Consider the following 25,681-nt stretch of genomic DNA (forward strand, 5'->3'; position numbering starts at 1 on the left):
AGTTGTCAATGATTTAACTCAGTGGTTTGTTCATTGCTTGTATTTCACCCACACAGTGAATAACCGCCAGCTGTGGCAAGCTTTTTTAGGACCACCTTTTCTAGGTCCCCTTCTGACCAGCAGGTGAGCAGGCTATCCCTAAAGAGGGCTGCTAAGTCGCTTGAGGTGCTGCTGAATCACGCCATTGCCATGAGTTGGCGACAAAGCGACCAATATCCCAAGCCGCCTATGTGTAGGTTCACAATTACATACTCCCAGCTTGTTTAGGCCTGTATGCTTCACTGCGCTTCTATCGCCGCAGGGCTTAATCGTGAGTCCATATAATGTTCCAACCCAAGAGTCCAAGAAATTCCTGTGCGTGAGTTTGTGTTGAGTGGATAAAGTGTTGCACATCACTAAACCCACTTCTGAGTACTTTCAGTTTGACACCAGTAGCACAACAGAGGTTGAGACGACCAGCAACCAACTGAAAAAACCTGAGGTTCTACGAGTTTCCCTCTCAGAGAAGAATGTTCTGACGAGAACTAGGGGTCCTTCACTCCCAGTGGGGTTACCGCACACTCAGACACCATCCCAAGTATTTCTACGTCCCCACGCATTCCATTGGTTATTATTTAACCCATAGTTGGGGCCCTCACAGGTACTACCACTCCAGGCCAGAGTGGACCTGGGAGTAGTGGTGATTAAGATGACTGTCCAAAGATGACTGATAAGGCCAATTCGAGCATGAAAGTATCAACCACATGTTGTGATTGTTTGACTATTGAGGTTTTTCACCCACGTGACCAAGTCATGTGATGCATCGTTAGGCTGCCATTTTGGACGTCACGGCTCGAATCAGTTTGAATGCGAGGAAGGCAACAAACGAAAAACATAAGAAAAAGGAGCGAGATGCAGAAAACGCCTTCACGATCCAGCGACGTAGGGCATTTACAGGGTGAGCAGAGGGAGAAGTATTTGCAAAAATTGAGGTTAGCAGGCTTAGAGAACGACGTTTACCTGCTTCCACCAGGATTGTTAACTGACGTACGGAAGTACACGAAGCCCTCGTCTTTACCTGACTTCGGCCCACATGATCTGTATACCTATGTCGTTAAAAACCCATCGCCATACACAGGTATTGATCTGAAAGAGTATAAGAGTTTGGATGCCTACAAATATTTTGTCAGGCTGGGTAGCATGCCTACATCAGTAGGTCGTCCCTGGAGCCGGTGGTCGCCATCTTATTACAGCTAAGGTTTGTTCACATTTTCATTTACTTTCGGTCCTCAGGATAAACAAAATGTTATTAAATGTCATTGAAATAACTTCCTAGTCTGTTGAGACATGGCCCGTTATAAATTTGCTGTTACCAGGCAATGACCAAGAACTGTATTATTAGGGTCGGTGTCTGTGTTGTAGCAGTGTACTAGCAGCTAGCTGTTAGCACTAGCTAATGTCAACAACATAGTAGCTAGTATGTTACTGTAGCAATGTTTACGTTCAGTCATTTGGATGACTGTTAAAACCTTTCAGTCTCAAGTTTTTCCTTTACTGTATTTACTAGTTTACTGTAATTATGATCCGGCAGCTATTTACACCGGATCCAGTGTAAATAGCTGCCGGAGCATGCTCCGGCTTGCTCCCCCTCAAATTAAGCAGCGAGCCGGAGCGCGCTGCTTAATTTGAGGGGGAGCAAGCCGGAGCGCGCTCCGGAACCTCGGCCGGAGCACTCCAGGAGCAAGCCGGAGCGCGTTGCTTAATTTGAGGGGGAGCAAGCCGGAGCGCGCTCCGGCAGCTATTTACATTGGATCCGGTGTAAATAGCTGCCGGATCATAATTACAGTAAACTAGTAAATACAGTAAAGGAAAAACTTGAGACTGAAAGGTTTTAACAGTCATCCAAATGACTGAACGTAAACATTGCTACAGTAACATACTAGCTACTATGTTGTTGACATTAGCTAGCTTGACCTTCAAAATGGCGGACACTGGGGCGTCACATGACCCTGTGACGTCAGGTGAAATACATACATGTGTATATATATTCTGCATTTTATAAAACTGTATACTTCTGCACATACATCCACCTCCCTCGCATACATGACATGGAGATCATTCCATACGACTTTGATCCAACTGAGAAGAGTTGGAAAGATGACAGGATAAGGACCAGGGTTCCCGCGAGGTCTTAAAAAGTCTTAAAAGCATTGAATTCGAGAATTTGGAAATAATACCTTGAAAAGCCTTGAAAAAGCATTGAATTTTAATGTGTAGGTCTTAAATTTGTGCACCGATGATAATTTGTATTTTAGCATTGTTCATTACTTAAATACCCCAGCAGGCGTTATTTTTTCGTCATTGTTTTAGTAAATGAGGCACGAGTGGCCAAGTAGCCAATAGTGGTGGAACTGGAGTTGTGGGCGGAACAATTACGCGCGCACACCGACTGAGGTAGCTGCTAATAGTTTACAGCTGGCGATTAATGGAAATTCGGAAAGTCAGGGAGGTGGAAGCAGGCTAAACGATAACTCGACGGTGTAAAAATGGGCAAATGTAAGTTTAACCAGTTATGGCTACATCATAGTTCATTTCGAGAATGGGTTAAACCAGTGGATGGTGACATATTCGCAACTTTTTGTTCAGTTTGCAAAAGGACGTTTAAATTGGGCACAATGGGCGTTAAGGCGCTGGATTCTCACGCGCAGTCTTCAAAACACATGGCTCTTCTCAATGATAAACGGCAAACGCCGTCTGTTTCATCTGTGTTTCGGCCAGCTGTTGACGTTAGCCAGCTGGTACCTAGCCAACTACCTAGCACGGCTAAGGATGGCCAGTCTGTTGCCGCTACAGTAGTCCCTAGTACTAGAGTTGATTTGCGGACAACACTCGGTTCAACACCTACGATGAAGGCTGAGGTGTTGTGGACGCTACACACAGTAGCCCAACACCAGTCCTACAATGGCAACGAAGGTGTCTCCGAGCTATTTAAATTAATGTTCCCGGATTCAGACATTGCCCAGAGCTTCAGGTGTGGTGCTGACAAGACGGCTTACATCGCCAAGTATGGGCTGGCCATTCACATCAAGGACGAGCTGATGTCGAAAATCAACCAATCGCCGTTCGTATTGATGTTCGACGAGAGCATGAATGTAACCACGAAAACAAAACAGCTGGACGTCCATGTGCGGTTTTGGTCAGAAGGACAGGTTAGGTCCAGATATTTTGGCTCCCAGTTCATGGGTCATTCCACCGCCAAAGACCTTCTGTCACACTTAAAAGTAAGCACAAACTATTATTATTATTATTATTATTATTATTATTATGATGATGATGATTATTGTTATTATTTTTAATATTGTTAATGTTATTGTTGTTGTTTTATTACCTGTTGCTTACTATTACTTGTTGCTCTTAACTCTACTTTTAACTTAATTTTCTACTGTTAACTTGTTGCTTTTAACATTTTGTAATGTGCAGTGTCCTTGGGTATTTTGAAAGGAGCTTCAAATAAAATGTATTATTATTATTATGCATGTGTTTTTACATGTTTCTCAATTTATATTCATAAACTCCATTTAGGCCTATCATGTAGCAACACTACAGATCAAATTATGTAATTAACCATGTGTGATCAATTCCCCTGTCTTGAATAATGTAATCAAACATAGTTTTATTTTTCTTTCAGGAGTGTACGGACAAACTGGACCTCAAAAACTTGGTGTCCATCTCAATGGACGGCCCCAGTGTTAACTGGAAACTAAAATGTTTTTTTTTAACTTGAAGTACGTGTTGCCCAAAAATGGTTGTCATTTAGCAAGTGGTTTTTTTTTTTTTATGATGCTTTAGGCAGGAATGGATGTAAAGGCATAGCTCTTGTGGTAAGTCACTGTTGTTAATAACTGTTGTTAATAATTTTAATAAATCTGTTAATGGTAAACTTAAATGTGTTTTTCATTCACAGAATTTGGAAGTGAAGCCTATGCAATGTATTATCAGTGACTCAGAATATCCAGAATCTTTTAACGTCAAAGACAACTTAGAGACAGAAATTAATTCAGCAAGGTGTCACACAAAGTTATCACACAAAAGGACATCCTCCATTGACCCCGAAAATAAATAACAGTCTCTTAATTAAGCATCGTCTGCTGAACATTACATGATTTTGTATTGTGGTGGTGTTCGGTGAGTACTCTGTACATCATCCTTTGCGCATTTTCACATTTTTCTAAGAAACGAGTACACACAACTTGAGATGTTTGTTTCCGGTGAATTATGGTGAACTGCGATAAAGGTCTTAAATTTGTGGATTATTGGTCTTAAAAAGCCTTGAAAAAGCCTTGAATTTGACTTGAAGAAACTTGTAGGAACCCTGAAGGACTAGTCCGTCGTGCTGGTAGTTACGCCATTACTGTCACACAATTGATGTTCGTCCATCGCCAATGCGAAGATGACCATTACATCGGAGTACTTGATTAGGTTCTGTGTGTCCGAAGATGACTTAAGGCCAATTCGAGCACGAAAGTATCGACCACATGTTGGACACAAATGTTCAGTAATGGCTAATGAGGTGCCTGCTGCTTTCGTCTTATGGACTTCATGTTTCCTCCTACACTCTGCCAAGCGTGAAGATGGAAATTAATTTTAATGGAAATTAAAACGTGCCAGGTCAGGCGGCTGGTGGGTTTTCAAAATAATAAATATATGCATGTATTTTTGTGTTAAATACATATTATACTGAGTGTATTTCCCACATAATCCTCACTAAGGTTTCAGACAGCGCTACAAAATGGCGTCCCCACTGTATAGTGCCCTGCGTAGTGAGTAGGGAGCGATTTCAGGCACGGAAAACTTCTGGCTTGATTACGTCAGCATTCGAAGGAGGTCGCGCATGTCTTTTGACAACATTGGCAGATGTTGGTCACTTTGATTTCTTTTTTTTTTTTTTTAACACTTTATGGTGTTTTTGTCATTAAATTCACAATGCAATTCAAGATTTTACAATGCTTTGTGGACAAAATGACCACACCAAAAGATGTTACTCAGGACAGACAAGAAGAAACAAAAAACAACAAAACACACACACAAAACAAAAATCAACTACAGAAAAAGCAAAGAAAAAAAAGATTGGTGCTTCATTGTATAATTTGACATATCAGCAAGACGGATAGTAAATACAATAAGTATAAGCAAGTGATATACGCTCACAGTTCCAGGCCAGGTAACAAATTCACATATTGTATGAAAGGGTCCCACATTTTGTAAAACTTATTAACAGAGCCATTCAGAGTGCATCTAATCTTTTCCAGCTTTATATTTAACATAGCATCTCTGATCCATTGATTATTTGTTGGAGGATTTGAATCCTTCCATTTAAAGAGAATGGCACGCCTAGCTAACAAAGAAAAAAAGGCAATAACCCTCTGAAGGTCAGCTGGAAAACTAGACCCGTCTGTACATGATGCAACACCAAAGATGCCAATTTTAGGACAGGGCTGAAAATTAGAATTATATGCCTTAGAGATTGTCAAAAAAGGAATCCCAGAAAGATGACAGTTTTGGACAAGACCATAGCATATGGTAGTTGGTGGCTGGGGCCTGTTTGCACCTGTCACAAGTAGTGTTTATATCTGGAAATATTTTGGCTAGTCTAACTTTAGAAAAGTGTAGCCTATGTAAGACCTTAAACTGGATCAAGGCACGTCTTGAACAGATAGAAGATGAATGGATCCTCAGCAAAGCCATATCCCATTCTTCATCTGAAAGTGGGATCCCCATGTCATTTCCCCATTGTTCCCGGATATGGGAAACAGAGGGACTAAGTGTATCCATTATTGCAGAATAAATTATTGACACCCTACCTTTCTTAAACAGATTGACCTTTAAAAGATATGCAACGATATCTGTTATAACGCCGGGCAATCTAATTAATTAGCTACAATCGTTATAACGCCGTTACCAATATCAACACGCCATTACTGCATGGTATTGAGGTTGCTCTGAAGCCGTCACCGACTTGGCTCACAGACATAAAAGCTGCGTTTTTCACTCCCCCTCCAGACACCGCTGTCATTTCATCCTCTCCCCTTCCCTCCAAAAGTCGGCATCTGCGCCTTTAGTTTGTGTGGAGAGATCTGATCTGCAATAACATGCATTGTTGGCTACAGACTGAAACATACTTTCAGAATGCACTGGCCAAGGCAGGACTAAACTCGATATGCCTTCTAATAATAATTAAAAAAAAATAAAAGAATAGTAATTTGTTAGCTAAAAAGCCTGTGTCTACACTTTTCTTTCGCCGAGTGGCAGCTGTCTTCAACTGGGGCGGGACATGACTGAATGGGTGTTTCTGATTTGTCAGCTGTCATCCTTACACCGCATGGCATGCCCCAAGCGTTTACAACACAGAATTCCAGGTTCTCCACTCCAAAATCGGCAGCTTCAAAACGATTTTTTTTTTTTTAACCGACAACCAAAAAAAAATTAACCGGTTGACGTTGATTTGGTCAACCATCGGTCAAACGGTCATCGGTTAACATCCCTAGTCATACTCACAGGGGCATGATCGGAAATCATAATTGGATTATATTTACAATCAGAAATGGCATTTAGGAGAAAAGGATCCACTAAAAAAATCTATTCTGGAAAAAGATTTGTGTACATTAGAGAAAAAAGAATACTCCCTCTTGGTGGGATTTTTAAATCTCCATGGGTCTATCAATTTATGCATGTCCATAAATGCTTGCACTACTTTTACTGATTTAGTTGGTCTAGAGCAGGGGTCTCAAACCTGATCCATAAAGGGCCTTGTGGCTGCAGGTTTTCATTCCAGCCATGCAGCAGCACACCTGACTTGGCTCATTCAATCAACTGAACTGTCTTCACACAGTCAAATACTTGCAGCCACACCCACCCTTGATTAAAGGGTGGGTGTGTCAGTTGATTGAATAAGCCAAATCAGGGTGCTGCTGCATGGCTGGAATGAAAACCTGCAGCCACATGGCCCTTTATGGATCAGGTTTGAGACCCCTGGTCTAGAGACAGAGTGAGGTGAACGATACCAATCTGGGTCCATTACCAGATTGTAATCCCCAGATAACACAAGATGGTGAGTGTCTAGGTTAGGAATAGAGCTTAGCATCCTCTTAAAAAAACACTCATCACTGTTGGGGGCATAAATATTAACTAATATGACAGGGAGTTGAAATAGCTTTCCTACCACCATCACATATCTACCATTTGGATCGGAAATAGTGTTAGTGACATTAAATTGAATATTTTTATGAGTAAGGATGGCTACTCCTCTACTTTTACTGTCAAATTTTGAATGAAACATCTGGCCAACCCAATCTTTATGAATCCTAAGATGATCTCTATTTCGAAGATGAGTTTCCTGTAGCATTGCTATGCCCACACCAAGATGTTGTAGATGTGAGAGAACCTTTTTCCTTTTTACCATATAATTGAGACCCTTAACATTCCAACTTGTAATATTCACATCCCTGTTACCTGAGATTGAATTGGAAGTATCATGTGCCATTAGGGCTAAACACTTGAAATATATCAATGTTGATCCATCTTGAATGATTTAAGATATTAATGGATGCACAAAAGAAATTAAAAACATATACAGAAAACACGCATAGTAACAATGCACATGTAATGAACAAAACCCTAGTGCCATAAAATGACAACCCCCCCTTAAACATGTTGAATTTCCGCAAACTCTCATTTGCGTCCCTCCTGCTGTTTAACAAGCATTTAACATTGTGAACCTCGAACGCCGTCTGATATGTCAGTGAAGCCTACTAAATCGCTATCGTACAAATCTAGTGATTACAGTGGAGAGGAAAAAGTCTTTGACCGTATGCTCATAACATATGTCTTAATCAATTGCATGAAGGCCGGTCGTGGTTCATGGAACGTAATAACATATAATGAAATATTTCCTTTCCCCCTGGTCAAGCTAGGTAGGAGTAGCCTAGCATATCAATCTTACATTTGACCTGTCACCTTAATTGTCCTCGGGAAGACCTGAAGCTGGAGATTGAGAAGACCCAGCGATGTTGTTGCTGATGAAAGCAAGAGCCTCCCGGGGATCGGTGAACCTCATATTCTTATTGTTGTGGCTCAACTGCAGTGTGGCCGGGTAGTACATAGCGAACTTGATCTTGGCTGTGTGAAGCATCTGTTTGGATTTGGAGAAGGCGGCGCGTCGCTTGCTGACATCTGGGCTGAAGTCGGGGAAAATATGGACTCTCGATCCATTGTAGGTAAGCGTACCTTTCTCCCGGGCATGCCGCAGTATCCGCTCTTTGGTCTGGAAGTGATGTAGCTTTACAATGAATGGTCGTGGTCTGTCACCCTCCCCAGGCTTGGGGGCTAAGCTCCTGTGGGCTCTATCCAGGCACAATTGCGGTTGAAAGTTGTCTTCTCCCAACAATTCCAGAAGTTGTTTAGTAATGAACTCTGTTGGCTTTGGCCCTTCCACATTTTCTTTAATCCCTACAATTCGAATGTTCTGTCTTCTTGTGTAATTTTCCAAGTACACTACCTTGTCTCTCAGCACACCGTTCTCTTTAGCTAGGGTGGCTTGTGCTAGCTCGACACAGCCCATTCTTTTATCAAGTTCATTCACTCCCTCCTCCACACTCGCGATTCTCTGGCCAAGTGCATTTAGCGTTGTTTGTAGAGAGGCAATGGATGCACGATTTTCCTCAGGAAACGAGTCGATTGAAGCTTGTATTGCACCAACTGCTTTTGTAAGCGTCTCCATGTTCTTAGTATTAGCATCTGCTTCAGAGTTAGCCGTAGAGTTAGCAGTGTTTCTCGTCGTCGATCGGCATCCTCTCAGCTCTTTAGAGGACTTTGACGTTGTAGAAATACTATTGAACACTTTATGCCCGAGGTGGCCGTATGTCTAAATTATTGCAAGGTTCACAATAAATGAGTTTAATAAGATTTTGCAGGAGCTCCGGTAGACACGTCTACTCGCAAGGCATGCTCCCTAGCCGGTCACTTGGATTTCTGCTGTACGTTTTACTTCCGTCCTATGAAGTCTCGCACAGGTCTCTGCGAATCTCGTTTACAGCCATTGTTTTGACATATGGACTGATATATTACATAGCATATTTCAAACACTCCTAACTTGCTATAGCAGTGACAAAATAGCTGTCAGAAATACATTCCTACATTTTATAAAATGAGAAATAGAATTTTGATGATAAATTTGCCTTCAGTTCTCCTTTAAAACTACAGGGCACATTTTACAAATACCATGCAACTATCTGAGAAAATTATGACTAAACTAGAATTAGACTAAAATTAAAATTGAGTTCCACTAATTAAATCTTGATGGGGGGAAAAAAAAAGATTTAAAATGTAACTGCAATTTTCAGTACACAACTAAGACTAAAAGTAAATTTAAAATTCTTTAAATTAAAAATGAGCACTGCTACACTGAACTAAACCAACATTAGCTCCCAAACACTTATGGCAAATAAATGTTACTTGTACAAATCCAAAATATTTTATATAAAACCCATTTAGTGACAGAACTGACTTTAAAGTTGCACATTTTTGTAACTTTCTGTTTAGAGACCAAAACACAAGGGATGGATATTTATCAGAGAGGTCTGATTCACAGCACAGCTTTGCCATTTCGGACATAAAGCCTTTCATGATGAACCTTTCCTTTGCCTAAATTCTGATAAAGCTTTGCCTGCATTTTTCTACAGTTACTAAATTCATCTTGGAGCTTGTCAGCTGTTTTGTGAACCTTAAGATACAGTCGAGAACCTTTTACTTCAGCCTTCATGAGGCTTAATATAATATTGGCATGAGCCATTGTTCTCATTTCTGTATACCTCATTTAAAGCAATAGATTGATTTAGTGAAGAAAAATGTAAATGTTATTTTTCTACAGGTATACAGGAGCATGCAGTGTGAACAATACATTGATGCCAAAAGAGAGATGCATGTGAATTGGATGAGGTGAGGAATGCACCAGTTGTTGGGTTGTTTTAGTGATTTGATTTTACAGCTCCTCATTTGTTGGAAGAACTTTATCTTCATGTCACTGATATCTCTGCCTTGCTTTCTCCAAGTCTGTGACTCTGATCTGATTTTTACCTTTTCTGGAATGTTGCCTCACTCTTTTAGGTATGTGAATTGTGCCCGTAATGAAGAAGAACAGAATCTTGTGGCATTTCGGTATCGAGGGGGAATTTTGTATCGTTGCTGTCGACCCATTAACCCAGGACATGAGCTCTTGGTGTGGTATGAAGAGGAGTACACCAAAGAACTCAGTCCTGCACCTACAGGAACAACCAGACAGCAAGGTGTTACTTTTGTCTAAGAGGTTATAGAGGTTATTTCCTGTATCATCTAGTGACACATTTCTGAGTCGAACAGTATTTCTGGGATGAAAGCTGTTGTACAGTGCAGTCTACAATAAACAGAGCACACTCCCAGAGAACTCATTTTGGCCTGTTCCACCAACCAGGTAGGTCTTCTCTATCATGTGACAATGACCAACCAGAGAGGGTGAAGTCTATCGGCTTCCTTTGTGGCATGTGAAGTCAGCCCACTGCATATCTTGTTATTGCGAAACTGACTGTATAGTAAACCACAAAATACTGTTGAAGTTTTATTCATCATGCACAATTTAACCAGAAGTAGCGTAAAATGCATGCCCTGTGGATCCCGAGTGGCACAGCAGGAAAGTGTTGTCCCCATCATCCTCCCTGTCATCCAGATATTGCCACTTTCGAATCTTGATGATGTCACAGTCATCTGTGGTTGGGCGCTTAAGAGAGCAAAATTGTCTGGGCTCTCTGGGAGGGAGAGCTGGCATGCTCTCTCTTCCCTGTTCGGTCAATTACACTAGCCAGTCATGGGTGTGTGAGAGCACTGCAGTGGAAAAGCGTAATAATTCAACACCTCGAGACTTAGGAAAAAGCAGACAGAAATATGAGTTTATTATACTCTTGCGAGAGCTGGCTTCTCCACAATGAAAATCACAAAGCGTTTCACCCAGAGAAGCGCCCTTTTGATATCATGCGCACTCTTTATACAGCTTAACATGACTGACACATCAGATGTTCCCTTTTTTATCTTCTTTCACAGTCAGGGGCATATTTTCTGCTATCTTGCATATACACATGCTTCAGATAACCTTGCAGAATAATGTGTCACAAAAACATTCTTTATCTTATATCAACATGAGAGACAATGTCTCTGAAGCTTACCTTTCTAAAGATCACTGCTCTCTAAAATTATCAATTCTACCACCGGGCTGCTTCAGTCGCTGTGGGACTCTTCGACGATGCCCATTTCGAGCATGGCCTCGAGTTCTTCCTGAACCACCCTTTTTTTTTTTTATGCTTGGGCAGTCTGTAAGGGTGGCTGCGCACTACTACCCCCGGGGGCATTTCAATGTGGTGTTCTGTGAGGTGGGTGCGGCCGGGCAGCGGTGAGAACGCGTCAGAAAATTCTGTTTGCAACTGGGTGACCTCCGTGAGCTGGGTCGGGGAGAGGTGGTCTCCACAGGGGACCAGAGCGGTGGGTGATGTCAGTTTTCTTTTTTGAACCTCTGGCCCCAGCTCCGCCTTCTCCGGAACCACCGACACCAACACCACGGGGACCTCCTCTTTCCAAAGTTTTAGTAGATTGAGGTGGTATATCTGTAATGCCCCACCCCTATCTGTTCACCTCACCTCATAGTCGATGTCCCCGCCTCGCAGTGTGACCTCAAAGGGTCCTTGCCACCTGGCGATCAATTTGGAGCTCAACGTGGGCAACAACATGAGTACTTTATCTCCCCGTGTGAATTCCCTAAGGCGTGTGCCCCTGTCATACAGACAGACTTGACGTTCTTGGGCCTGCCGCAAATTCTCCTGGGTTAGGTGCATGAGGGTGTGGAGTTTGGCACGCAGGTCGATAACGTATTGATTTTTGTTTTTACTGGTCGGAGGTCCCTCCTCCCAATCTTCCTGTAGCTCATCCAGAATGCCATGCGGCTTATGCCCGTATAATAATTCGAACGGGGAGAACCCCGTGGAGGCTTGCGGGACCTCTCGCACTGCGAATAATAGGGGCTCAAGTCATTAATCCCAGTTGCATGCGTCTTCGCTTACAAATTTTCTAATTACGTTTTTGAGGGTGCGATTAAACCATTCGACGAAGCCATCCGTTTGTGGGTGATAAACGCTGGTGCGGATAGGCTTAATTCCCAGTCACCCATACAGTTGGCGCAGTGTGTGAGAGACATAAACGTAGTGCCTTTGTCAGTCAGAATCTCTTTGGGGATTCCGACTCGGGAGGTGATGCAGAAGAGCGCTTCTGCAATACTACGTGCTGATATTGCGAAGAGGCACTGCTTCCGGATATCGCTTTGCATAGTCCACCAGAACTAAAACAAAGCGATATCCTCGTGTCGACGGATCTAATGGCCCGACGAGATCCATCCCAATTCTTTCGAACGGGGTCTCGATTAATGGCAGAGGGTGCAAAGGCGCTTTTGGAATGGCCGCGGGATTTACTAACTGGCATTCGCGGCACGCCGTACACCACCTACAGACATGACCGCGAGTCCCTGGCCAATAGAACCGGGCCATTATTTGGGCTGGTGTCTTATCCTGCCCCAAGTGTCCGGCCATGGGATTAAAGTGAGCCACCTGGAATATAAATTCCCGGTGGCTCTTTGGGATTAAAAGCTGTGTTATTTGTTCATTAGTCTGAGTGTCCTGTGTCACTCGGTATAATCTCTCCTTAATAACGGAAAAATAGGGGAAGGATGGTGTGGCATTTGGCTGGAGAGTTTGACCATGGATTACTCTCACTTGGTCAAACACATACTGCAGAGTCTCGTCTCACGACTGCTCTAACGGGAAATCCGAGAGGGAATCCCCGAGAGACGGAGGAGCATGCTGCTCCTCGCTCTGATGCGGTGATGACGTAGACGTCTCTGTGACAGCTGTTCCCACCAATGCCACACCAGGACCTCCCCCCGCTGAACTATGGCAGGCCCCACTCGTCACTAAATGCGTCATTAATTCCCGAAATCCCGGCCAATCAGGCCCCAAAATTATCGACTGTGTAAGGCGAGGGTTAACCGCCGCCTTTACTCTAAATTTTTCCCCTCGAAATAGAATGTGGACTGACACTTAAAGGGTAGTTGTGAACATCCCTGTGCACACACAACACCTTCACCAATTATGCTCTTCCCAATACCTCGTCTTGCACCAGGCTTTGGTGGATTGAGGTCTGATTACAGCCGAAGTCCACCAAAGCCTGATACGTATCCCCTTGGATACTCACCGGTATGCGATACGCTCTGGCCTGATCGAGGGCGTTCCCTGGCGTGTTGGGGATCCGGACCATCACGCCCACCTCCATCGCCGAGCACTGATGCTGGAGGTGCCCTGGTTCCCCGCAGCGCCAGCATACCGGCCCAGGCTCTCTCTGTGCACCGGTGTTCCGGAGATGACTCACCTGAGGGGTGGAAGACACAGACAAGGAAGCAGGAAACGGTAGGGCACCGCGGGTGCGGCGGGCTGGCTGGGCTGGAGCCGGCCCCCGCCTCCACGGTGAGGGAATTGGGCGAGGACAAGAAACGGAGGAAGAGAGGGAAGAAGGGGAGACATGCTGTCCTGCCGTTGGAACGGCTGCCATGCGGTCCTCCGCTAGCTCGATGGCCTGATCCAGCGACGCCGGGCGATGGCACTGGACCCACTCCGCTGTTCCTTCCGTAAGTCAGGTGACAAATTGTTCCAGCGCCACCAGATCGATGATTCCCTCGGTGTCGCGGTTGTCGACCCTCAGCCACTGCCAGCAGGCGTCCCGGAGTTGCTGGCCAAGCGCGAACGGCTTGCCGACCTTCTCCAGGCGCAGAGCGCGGAAGCGTGACTTGTTCTGGGGTGCGACCCACGCGTTGGAGGACGGCCCTGCGGAGGTCCGCATAGACCAGCCGGCTGTCGGCGGGGAGGTGTAGCGCGGTCAGCTGCGCCTTGCCCGTTAGCAGGGGGAGGAGGCACGCTGTGCGCTGTTCCACTGGCCAACCCCACGCCTCTGCTGCCTGCTCAAAAAGAGCGAGGAAGGCTTCGGGGTCGTCATGCAGACCCATCTTCGTTAGGGTGAGGTGGGGAGAGTCCGCGACGGTGGTGGACCCCACCGACGTGAGCAGGTGCCGGAACGCCTGGCGATCTTCCTGTTGCACCCGGGCTTTGAGCCGTTGTTCCTGCTCCTTCCCGAGGGCTATCAGCGCCTGGCGTTGGCTCTGTTGGGCCGTGGCGAGGGCATGGACCAGGTCCTTGAAGGGGGAGGACTCCATGTGGCCGTTCCCTTCTGCACTCGTTCCTTGGTTTTGGCACCACTGTTGCATCTGACCAGGTGGGTGGAGCACAGAAGCACGGCAGGCTAGAATTTGAGTTCACAAAAACTTATTTTTAGCTTTTCAGCTTTCCACACACTCCCAGCCACACACGCACGCACACGAGTGTTCTCGTTGGGGAAAGAGCTCCCTTTCCCTGCTCTCTCTCTCCTTTTAAAGGGTGTGGTCACTGGGGAAGACACACAAACACAAATTAATTCCCATCAGGTGCAATGATTCCACCACTTACCTTCCCTGACTGCGCCCTCCATTCACAGACCGCCGCTTGGCCACGCCTCCGCTGCCACAGTCCTCAGACTTTTTTTTTTTTTTGTCTCAGTCTTTATTCATGTAGAATCTTGAATGTTTGAGGTTCAGTAAAAATGCTACCTTACATTGGGTTTGTGTTAGTTTATAATCTTGTTGCATTTCATCTTCTATTTCTGCTATTTTTGTCCTTTCATTTCTCCAGAAGTAAAGAACACTGAAGGAAAGAGCGCACTGCTGCAAGTCTTTTCCTGCTCCGCATGTCCTCGTTCCTATTCACCTCAAATTTACCTCGACAAACACATCCAGAGATGCCACTATAAAGAGTATGTGGGACTACGGGAATCAGGAGAGATTAAATATGAGCTTGAGATCCCCTCCAGATGTCAGCCAACATCAACTAATACTCTCAGTTCTGACACTTCTCATAATGGTATACAGAAGGAAATTCACCACTGCTCAGACTGTGGAAAGAGTTTTGGTTATCAGGGTGCATTCAAGACGCACCAGCGCATTCACACAGGAGGAAAGCCACATCACTGCTCACAGTGTGGTAAGAGTTTTACTGGACAGAGTGCTCTCCAACAACACCAGCGCATTCACACAGGAGAGAAGCCGTATCACTGCTCACAGTGTGGGAAGAGTTTTACTGGACAGAGTGATCTCCAAACACACCAGCGCATTCACACAGGAGAGAAGCCGTATCACTGCTCACAGTGTGGGAAGAGTTTTACTGGACAGAGTGATCTCCACCGACACCAGCGCATTCACACAGGAGAGAAGCCGTATCACTGCTCACAGTGTGGGAAGAGTTTTACTCTGCAAGGTCATCTCCAACAACACCAGCGCATTCACACAGGAGAGAAGCCGTATCACTGCTCACAGTGTGGGAAGAGTTTTACTCGGCAGAGTAATCTCCAACGACACCAGCGCGTTCACACAGGAGAGAAGCCGTATCACTGCTTACAGTGTGGGAAGAGTTTTACTCTGCAAGGTCATCTCCAACGACACCAGCGCATTCACACAGGAGAGAAGCCGTATCACTGCTCACAGTGTGGGAAGAGTTTTACTCAGCAGAGTAATCTCCAGCAACACCAGCGCATTCACACAGGAGAGAAGCCGCATCACTGCTCACAGTGTGGGAAGAGTTTTACTCAGCAGAGTTATCTCCAACGACACCAGCGCATTCACACTGGAGAGAAGCCGCATCACTGCTCACAGTGTGGGAAGAGTTTTACTCGGCAGAGTAATCTCCAACGACACCAGCGCATTCACACAGGAGAGAAGCCATATCACTGCTCACAGTGTGGGAAGAGTTTTACTGGACATAGTTATCTCCAAACACACCAGCGCATTCACACAGGAGAGAAGCCGAATCACTGCTCACAGTGTGGGAAGAGTTTTACTCACGAGAGTGCTCTCCGACGACACCAGCGCATTCACACAGGAGAGAAGCTGCATCACTGATCACAGTGTGGAAAGATGTTCACTTATTCAGTTACATTTAAGACCTACAAGTACACTAACTCGGAGACATTGCATGATTTAAAGTAGTCACATTAAATATGGTTATGATTGTTTTGGCTGAAAGTGACCTGTAATTTGAAATTTATTGTTCATGTTACATGACTTTTAAAATATGTACTTTTTATAGTGATGTTTAAAACAAGATTATTCATGTTTTCTTTTGACCTTAAGTAATCATTAATTACCACTGTACAAGTAACGATTAAACTGCAATTCTCATCAGTGTAGTGCTGCAGCATGAGACTAATTGTTAATGGAATTATTACTGATCAGGAGTTTAACATTACTATGTTTAACAAAAATGTGGTTCAAACCAAATGACTATGGAGCAGTGAAATGATGCTCGTCCAGCTATATGCATCCGCCTCGCCTCACTGGTAGAAGAGAAGGCATCGGTTATTTATAATCATAATCTAGGAGTCGTACAAAAACCTGAACAAAAATTCAGTCTGTTTGAAGTTCTTTATCCTAACATATGTAGCTAAAAAAAGTCTATGCAGTTGATTCAGCTCATTATTATTTATAGACCCGTGGTCTATATTCTGAAGTTCTTTCTGAATTTGCTGATTCCTTTAGACAACGAATTAATTGTTAGACATTGTTTTGATCACCTGGAAGACTCTGAGAACAGCATTCGTGTCCATTCTAGATTCAGTAGGGGTTAATCAGGATATCATAGGACCTAACCCTATTTTTGTTCAGGTTTTTGTATGATTCCTAGTGGTCACACTCTCAGTCTAATACTTGAATTTATATTAAACATAGGAAATATCGTCACTTCCACAGTCTGAAGCTCCCTCAGATCATTATCTCCTCTCTTTTGAAATGTCTTAGCAATACTATGTGTACCTTGCATGTCAAATGTACATTCACGTCAACGACTGCATAAAGTTTTATCAGTAGTCTTCAAAGTTATCAACTTTGATTGGCTCACAGTCAGACCCCACAGAACTTGATCAGCTAACTGAATGCTGAGAGTCAACATTCTGCTCTACTTTAATGTAGCTCAACTTAAAAGAAAATAATTCAGGAGAAAAAAAAAACCTCGCACCCTGGTATAACAATCACACATGCGCCTTAAAACATAAAATTAGAAAATGGCATCAAACAAAATTGATAGTATTCCAATTGGCATGGAAGGAGAGCCTCTGGAACTACATGGACAAACTTTTAATGCTGCTTGATCAACAATTTTCTCCACCCTAATAGATGATAAAAATAATCTTTAATTATGGAATACTTTCGTAAGAAAAACACAAACATACCACAGAAACATACCTTCAATATGTAGTGTTGATGACTTGAAGTTTTTTCGATGGCAAAATTGAAAATATCAGGCAAAAATATCAAACTATTAATTTAAAACTAGACAATTTGATAAGTACCCCTGAGAGAACAGTATAACTACATCACAGCAACAATTTGTTTTACACCCCTTAGAGAGACTGAACTAATTTCACTTATTTCCTCATCAAAATCTTCAACCTGTGTACTTACCTATATGATTTATTTTAAACAGATAACACCAGAAGCAATCAAACCTCTTTGAAAAACAGTCAGTTATTCTTTTAGCAATGGCTGTGTACCTAAATCCTTTAACCTAGCAGTTGTCAGACCCTTGATTAAAGAACCTAACCTCAACCCTTGTCAGCTGTCCCAGTACAGGCCAATATCAAACCTCCCATTTATCTCCAAGATCCTCGAAAAAACTGTGGAATAACAGTTATGCTCATATCTACATAGAAGTAACATCCCTCAAAGGTATCAATCAGGATTTAGACCTCATCATAGCACAGCGACAGCACTGGTTAAAGTAGTAAATGACCGACTACTGGCTCCTGATCAGGGTTGTGTCTTCTTGCTTGTGCTGCTTGACCTTAGTGCAGCTTTTGATACCACTGATCATACTATTCTCCTTGATGGACTACTAGAAAATGTCATTGGTGTTAAAGGAACGGTCCTCTGGGGTCTCAGGTCTTATTTAACTGATCATTGTCAGTTTCTAAAAGTAAATGGTGACTAGCATGCATACAGAAAAGTTTAGTGTTCCACAAGATGCTGTCTTTGGCCCATTGCTTTATTCTTAAAATATGCTACCTCTGGGTAATATTATTTGTAAGCATAGTATTACTTTCCACTGTTATGCTGGGGGCATAGTTGTATGTTTCAGCAAAGCCAGATGAGACACCAGCTTAATAAAATTAAGGAATGTGTAAAGGACATTCGACACTGGATGCTTATTAACTTCCTTCTACTTAATTCTGGCAAGACATTACTAGTACTTGTACTAGGACCACATGCAGCTAGAAGTAAATTTTCTGATTAAATAGTAACTCGAGATGGCCTTTCTATTTCTTCGTGGGCAGCAGTAAAAGGCTGGTGTGATTATTGGCTGCAGTCTTTCATTTGAAGCCCATGTAGATAATATTGCTTGGATAGCCACCTTTCGGCTCAGAAATATTGCAAAAAAAAAAAAAAAAGTAATACTGTAACTACATGATGCAGGAAAACTAGTTCATGCTTTTATTACTTCTAGGTTGGATTGTTGTAATGCCTTACTGTCTGGATGTTCCAGTAGATGCATAAACATGCTCCAGTTAGTTCAAAATGCAACAGCAAGAGTCCTTACAAGAACTAGAAGATATGACCACATCAACCCTGTCTTATCCACATTGTACTGGCTCCCAATCTAATTTCATATTGATTATAAAATACTACTATTGACCTTTAAAGCACTGAATGGTCTCGAGCCACAGTACCTGAGTGAATATCTGCCATGCCTCCTAAGATCAATAGGTATAGGCTATTTTTTGGCACCTCAAGTCGTAAAGGCTACATCGGGGGCAGAGCTTTCACTTACAAAGCCCTATATTTATGGATCAGCCTTCCAAGTAGTGTTCATGACTCAGACATAGTTTAAGTCTAGGGTTAAGGGGTTAGGATTCAGTTTCATGGAGGCCGTGTTGTGCACTGTCCCTCCTAGGGCTTCTCCTCGATGTTCCACCAATGCCATGCAGTCATCCCCATGTTGCATTTGGGTTTTTCTTGGGGGAGGGTTTATTTTAAGGTTGTGAATAGGGAAGAGAGAAACAATGAAGGTGAGGTGATGGGTTATGGTAAGGTTTTAGTGGTTAGGGTTGGGTTTTAGGGTGAAGGGTGAGGGTTAATTTTGGGGTAAGGTATAGTGTTAGTCTAGGGTAGGGGTTGTGGAATAACTGCTATGCGCAGGCCTATTGGAGTTTGGGGGTGGAAAGAGAGGGCCCGGTGAGGCGAAAGCCTGTAATCAACAAAATAGAAATATTCAGCAAATTTGTTCCAGTAGCCTAATCAATATAAAATTAGATCATACTGACTGTACAGCTGCTGCCAGCACCTTTGATCTAAAGTTGGGGCTATTAAATATTAGATCTCTTACATCTAAAGCGCTAATGGTTAATGAACTCATTACTGATCAGGAGTTTAATGTACTTTGTTTAACTGAAACATGGATTAAGCCAAATGAATACATAGCATTAAATGAAGCGAGTCCTCCTGGATACAGTTATATACACCAACCTCGTCTAACTGGCAGAGGAGGAGGCGTCGCGGTTATTTATAATGATTATCTAGGTGTAACACAAAAACCTGGTTATAAATTTAATACATTTGAAGTTCTTCATACTCATATAATGTATGTAGCCTTGAAAAATAAGTTTACTCAGTTAATTCCGTTGCTTATTATTTACAGGCCCCCGGGGCCATATTCAGAGTTTCTTTCTGAATTTGCAGATTTTATCTCAGATCTGGTTATTTCCTTAGACAAAGCTTTAGTTGTCGGAGATTTTAATATTCACTTCGATAACCCAGAAGACCCTTTAAAAACAGCGTTTGTGTCCATCTTAGATTCAGTAGGGATTAATCAGAATGTCATAGGACCGACCCATAATGGTGGTCACACCCTCGATCTAATACTAACATTCAGGTTAAACGTAGAAAATATAGTCATACTTCCACAGTCTGAAGTTCTCTCAGATCATTATCTCATCTCATTCAAAATATGCCTGAGTAATAATATATGCACCTCACCACGCTACTGTATTAAACGTACATTCACGTCAACTACTGCACAGAGCTTTATAAATGATCTCCCAGAGTTATCAACTTTGATTGGGTCACTGTCAGCCCCTGCAGAACTTGATCAGGCAACTGAATGCTTCGAGTCAACGTTCCGCCATACTTTAGATAATGTAGCTCCTCTTAAAAGGAAAATGGTCAGAGACAAAAAATTAGCACCCTGGTATAATGATGACACTCACACTATCAAACAGACCACTCAAAAATTGGAACGTAAATGTCGTCAAACAAAATTGGTAGGATTCAAATGAGCATGGAAGGAGAGCTTCCTGAAGTATAGAAAAGCTCTTAGTGCTGCTAGATCAACATATCTCACCTCCCTAATAGAAGATAACAAAAATAATCCTAGATTCCTATTTAATACTGTAGCAAAATTAACCAGGAATAAGTCCACTATAGACACATGCACACCTGCAGTATGTAGTAGCAATGACTTCATGAATTTTTTTAATGACAAAATTGAGAATATCCAACAAAAAATTCAAACTACTAATTTAAGGTCAGACAATGTAAGTGACCTGTAGTTAACAATATAACTATCAGATCAGCAATTAGAATGTTTTACTCCCCTAAAAGAAACTGAATTACTTTAATCTCCGCATCAAAAGCCTCAACTTGTGTACTAGATCCCTTACCTACACGTCTATTCAAACAGATAATACCTGAAGTAATCGAACCGCTTCTAAAAATAATAAATTCTTCTCTTACAATTGGCTATGTACCCAAATCCTTTAAACTAGCAGTTATCAAACCCCTGATTAAAAAACCTGACCTTGATCCCTGTTAGCTGTCCAATTATCGGCCAATATCAAACCTCCCCTTTATCTCCAAGATCCTTGAAAAAGCTGTGGCACAGCAGTTATGCTCATATTTACATCAGAATGACATCCATGAAATGTATCAGTCATGATTTAGACCTCATCACAGCACAGAGACAGCTCTGGTTAAAGTAGTAAACGACCTACTGTTGGCGTCTGATCAGGGCTGTGTCTCGCTGCTTGTGTTGCTTGACCTTAGTGCAGCATTTGATACCATTGATCATTCCATTCTTCTGGATAGACTAGAAAATGTTGTGGGAGTTAAGGGAACGGCCCTCCCTTGGCTCAGGTCTCATTTAACTGATCGCTATGAGTATATTGATGTAAATGGTGATTTTTCTAGACATACTGAGGTAAAGTTTGATGTTCCACAAGGTTCTGTCTTGGGTCCACTGCTTTTTTCTTATATATATATATTGTGTGTGTGTGTGTGTGTGTGTGTATGTATGTTACCTCTGGGTGATATTATTTGTAAATATTGTATTAGTTTCCACTGTTATGCTGATGACACACAGTTGTATGTTTCTGCAAAACCTGATGAGAGACACCAGCTTAATAGAACTGAGGAATGTGTGAAGGACATTAGACACTGGATGCTTATTAACTTCCTTCTGCTTAACTCTGACAAGACTGAAGTACTTGTATTCGGACCACATGCAGCTAGAAGTAAATTTTCTGATTAAATAGTAACTCTGGATGGCCTTTCTGTTTCTTCACGTGCAGCAGTAAAAGACCTCAGAGTGATTATTGACCCCAGTCTTTCATTCGAAACTCACATTGATAACATCACCCGGATAGCTTTCTTTCATCTCAGAAATATTGCTAAGATAAGAAATTCAATGTCACTACATGTTGCAGAAAAACTAGTTCATGCTTTCGTTACCTCCAGGTTGGATTATTGTAATGCCTTACTGTCTGGATGTTCCAATAAGTGCATAAACAAGCTCCAGTTAGTTCAAAATGCAGCAGCAAGAGTCCTTACTAGAACTAGAAAATATGACCCCATCACCCCTGTCTTATCCACACTGCATTGGCTCCCAATCAAATTTCGTATTGATTATAAAATACTACTATTGACCTTTAAAACACTGAATGGTCTCGCACCACAGTACCTGAGTGAACTTCTGGTCCTCTATGACCCGCCACGCCTACTTAGATCAAATGGTGCAGGCTATCTGCTGGTACCTCGTATCGTGAAGGCTACATCAGGGGGCGGAGCCTTTTCTTACAAAGCCCCACAGTTATGGAACAGCCTTCCAAGTAGTGTTCGGGAATCAGACACAGTCTCAGCGTTTAAGTCTAGGCTGAAAACATCTCTGTTTAGTCAAGCCTTTTATTAATGGTGTTTATGAGGTAAAGGTGTAGATCTGGAGGGTCCTCAGACCTGGACTGTTTTTGTAAACTGGGATGTATGGATGCTGTCTGTCCCCCACCCGCTTGCTCACTCCAGTTTGTTGATGGTGTAGTGGCTGGCTGCTTTATGTCCTGGGGTTCCCTCATGCCTGTGTTACCTTCTGGCTCTCCCTTTTATCTATGCTGGCATAGTTAGTTGCTGGAGTCCCTGCTTGTACTTAATGCAATATGTATACTGTTCCTACTTATTCAGGTGACATTGGGCATACCTAACAACCTGTGTTTTTTATCTCTCTCTCCCCCCCATCTGTCCCTCTGAGTTACATGTCGGTCCTGGAATTGAGATGCTGACCTGTTCTGCTCCTTGGACCTGCGTGATCCATCCTGGTGCCCTGTGTCTGGTTGGAGTCTCATCTCACCGCATCGCTCCTGTGGAGGACAGCCCCATGTGGACAGTTGGGGGTCGTGCCTGGAGGATGCTCTGGACTCTTGCAGTGATGCTTTTGTGGCTGGGGACTGCAGCTGACTTGCTGACTTTGGGACTGCAGTTGTCATGAACAGTTTTGCGCTCGGGTTTCCGTCGGTGGGGGGTTTATAGCATCAACGAAGCTGACTTTATGTTAGGACTGTTAATGTTATAGTCATGTTGTCTGTTGTTGCCCAAATGAGGATGGTTTCCCTTTTGAGTCTGGTTCCTCTCGAGGTTTCTTCCTCATGTCGTCTGAGGGAGTTTTCCTTGCCACCATTGCCACAGGCTTCATCATTGGGAATAGATTAGGGATAAAATTAGCTCATGTTTTAAGTCGTTCAAATTCTGTAAAGCTGCTTTTCGATAATGTTTATTGTTAAAAGTGCTATACAAATAAACTTGACTTAAAGGTGCAGTACGAGATTTTGGAATAACGGTTCCCGCAAGCTATATTTTGAAAAGAAACGCCCGCCCTCGCTATGCTCCCACCCCTCCGCGACTCCACCCCTCCTCCCCCTTATAAAGCCTGAGAAATTCAGCCTTTATAATGGGTGTCTATTGCGTTACACACCAGTGGAGCTCGTTAAGTTAGAGTGTAGAGAGCTTGGAAAAATAGCTCAAACTTTCTTATTTAAACTGTGTTTTCAGCCACAATTTTCACTCCACACACACAATTTTCTCAAAAGTAGTAGCCACACTTGTCCTGATTCACACAATGTGTCTACCTACACGATAGGGCTTGCAGTTTTTGAATGAGAAGCCTGAAAGTGAGGAGAGGACAGGCGCGCTTCCCCATAGACTCCCATTATAAACTTGGCAGAAAAGTCACTCATTTTTAACTCGCTCTAGTGACCTCATTTTTTTACACTACAGACAAAAAAAATTACATCAGTGTGTTCAGGAGAGCCTTGTGGCGCTCACTGTGAAAGAATTTTGTGAATATCTCCTTCCGTTTTCGTGTAAATCCCCGTTGTTTGGAGGGAGCGCTCTGAGGGAAAACTGCCCTTTTTCTGTGCATTTCTGTCTCTCCCTACTCAGCACGCGGGTGGGGGAGGGGCTGCTCACTCTCTCTCACACACACACATGCACAGAAGGGCCGGGCTGCTCGCGGGCTTCAGCCTGATTGACGTGTCAGTATCCAATCATTTTGAGGTTGTACCTCGATAGGATTTGATGGCGTTTTTCCTTTATTTTACACTGTAGACTGGATTAAAATATTTCGTTTTTGGGTCAAACCTTCTATTGTACTGCTTGCAACATGGGTGTGAGGAGCTTTTCAAGCAATATGGTAAAAAATACTCCTGAAAAAAATCTCGTACTCCACCTTTAATAGGTTATTAGTATTTTGTGATTATGGTTATCACGCTACTGTTAACCGTTTAACACACGTGGGGATATACCTTGGCAGTTGCTTAATCAAACTGATAATTTATCTGTTGTTGCAACAATATTCAAGAAGTCAACAAACCAATCTCCTCACACGGGGCACCAATAAATATGTGGGTGCTATTGGTCTTAAATGATCAGTCTCATTAAATCAGTCTCATTAAATCAGTCTCTTTAATAATAAATTACCAAACAGCTAAATTATGGTATATTCCAAATTATTATGATCACTACCAATGCAGCAATAATGTATTACTTACCGTATTACATAGACTGCCAATTGCACTCATATACACCCTGGAGTTCTTTGAGATTGTGTGACTTCAAAAATATAGTAGCAATAAACAGACACACAGTTTATCAGAATAATTGAATTTATTATAACGATGTACATTCAATAAGGTCAGCAGCAAAACAGTGAGGTATTGTGTGTGTGTGTGTGTGTGTGTGTGTGTGTGTGTGTGTGTGTGTGTGTGTGTGAGGGATTGGAATCTTATCTAAGGTCCTTATAAATAAAGTGTCCCTAGCTCTGCAAGTGCATGGACAGAATGTGTAGAAGAGTAAATGCAAAGCCAGTACCTTACCTGAAGTTGTTCTTCTCCAGATGCCATCTTCAGGGGAAAGTCCATCAAAGTTGAGTGCCGAGTGCAGAGCCCATCCTGCTGAAAATGCACAACATACCACAATTGTGCATTTCCAGTGGGATGGGCTCTGCAGCGAGAAGTAGGTTTTCTGATCACACAGTAACTCTGGATGGCCTTTGTTTCTTCACGTGCAGCAGTAAAAGACCTCGGGGTGATTATTGATGCCAGTCTTTCATTTGAAACTCATATCGATAACATTACCCGGATAGCTTTCTTTCATCTCAGAAATATTGTTAAGATAATAAATTTAATATCACTACACGACACAGAAAAACTAGTTAATGCTTTTGTTACCTCCAGGTTGGATTATTGTAATGCCTTACTGTCTGGATGTTCTAATAAGTGCATAAACAAGCTCCAATTCGTTCAAAATGCAGCAGCAAGAGTCCTTACTAGAGCTAGAAAATATGACCACATCACCCCTGTCTTATCCACACTGCATTGGCTCCCAATCATATTTTGTATTATTTATAAAATACTACTTTTGACCTTTAAAACACTGAATGGTCTCGCACCACTGTACCTGAGCAAACTTCTGGTCCTTTATGACCTGCAACGTCTACTTAGATCAAAAGGTGTAGGCTATCTGCTGGTACCTCGTATAGTGAAGGGGGCAGAGCCTTTTCTTACAAAGCCCCACAATTATGGAACAGCCTTCCAAGTCATGTTTGGGAATCAGACAGTCTCAGCATTTAAATCTAGGCTGAAAACATGCCTTTTGTTAATAGTGTTATTAGGTAAAGGAGTAGATCTG

At 42.8% G+C, this 25,681-nt stretch overlaps 2 protein-coding genes across 8 annotated transcripts in view; both read left to right on the forward strand.

The window, feature by feature from the left end:
- LOC132870978 (zinc finger protein 501-like) overlaps window positions 1–16,661 on the forward strand; it is an 88,136-nt gene extending 71,475 nt beyond the window's left edge. For 6 of the 7 annotated variants that reach the window (XM_060905036.1, XM_060905038.1, XM_060905041.1 and 3 more), the window contains 3 exons: window positions 9,905–9,972; window positions 10,141–10,319; window positions 14,823–16,661. In XM_060905036.1, coding sequence (XP_060761019.1) covers window positions 9,905–9,972; window positions 10,141–10,319; window positions 14,823–16,084 — 1,509 coding nt within the window. In that variant the 3' untranslated portion in view covers window positions 16,085–16,661. Of the gene's footprint in view, window positions 1–6,973; window positions 8,253–9,904; window positions 9,973–10,140; window positions 10,320–14,822 lie in introns of those variants that run through there. The other variant, XM_060905042.1, reaches the window with a different exon arrangement.
- LOC132870980 (uncharacterized) lies at window positions 1,940–6,755 on the forward strand. The gene is made up of 2 exons (XM_060905043.1): window positions 1,940–3,260; window positions 3,668–6,755. Exons 1-2 carry the CDS (start codon window positions 2,526–2,528, stop codon window positions 3,761–3,763), a joined length of 831 nt encoding a protein of 276 aa, XP_060761026.1. The 5' UTR covers window positions 1,940–2,525; the 3' UTR covers window positions 3,764–6,755.
- Window positions 16,662–25,681: the final 9,020 nt, after the last annotated feature.

Source organism: Neoarius graeffei, chromosome 22 (genome assembly GCF_027579695.1).
Source record: "Neoarius graeffei isolate fNeoGra1 chromosome 22, fNeoGra1.pri, whole genome shotgun sequence".
NCBI classification, from domain to species: Eukaryota; Metazoa; Chordata; class Actinopteri; order Siluriformes; family Ariidae; genus Neoarius; species Neoarius graeffei.

Excerpts from the sequence above, each read along its gene's own strand:
- LOC132870980 (XM_060905043.1), top strand. The coding sequence starts at position 2,526 with ATGGGCAAATGTAAGTTTAACCAGTTATGGCTACATCATAGTTCATTT. Across the intron at positions 3,261-3,667 it reads ACCTTCTGTCACACTTAAAA|GAGTGTACGGACAAACTGGA; the intron begins GTAAGCACAAAC and ends TTTTTCTTTCAG.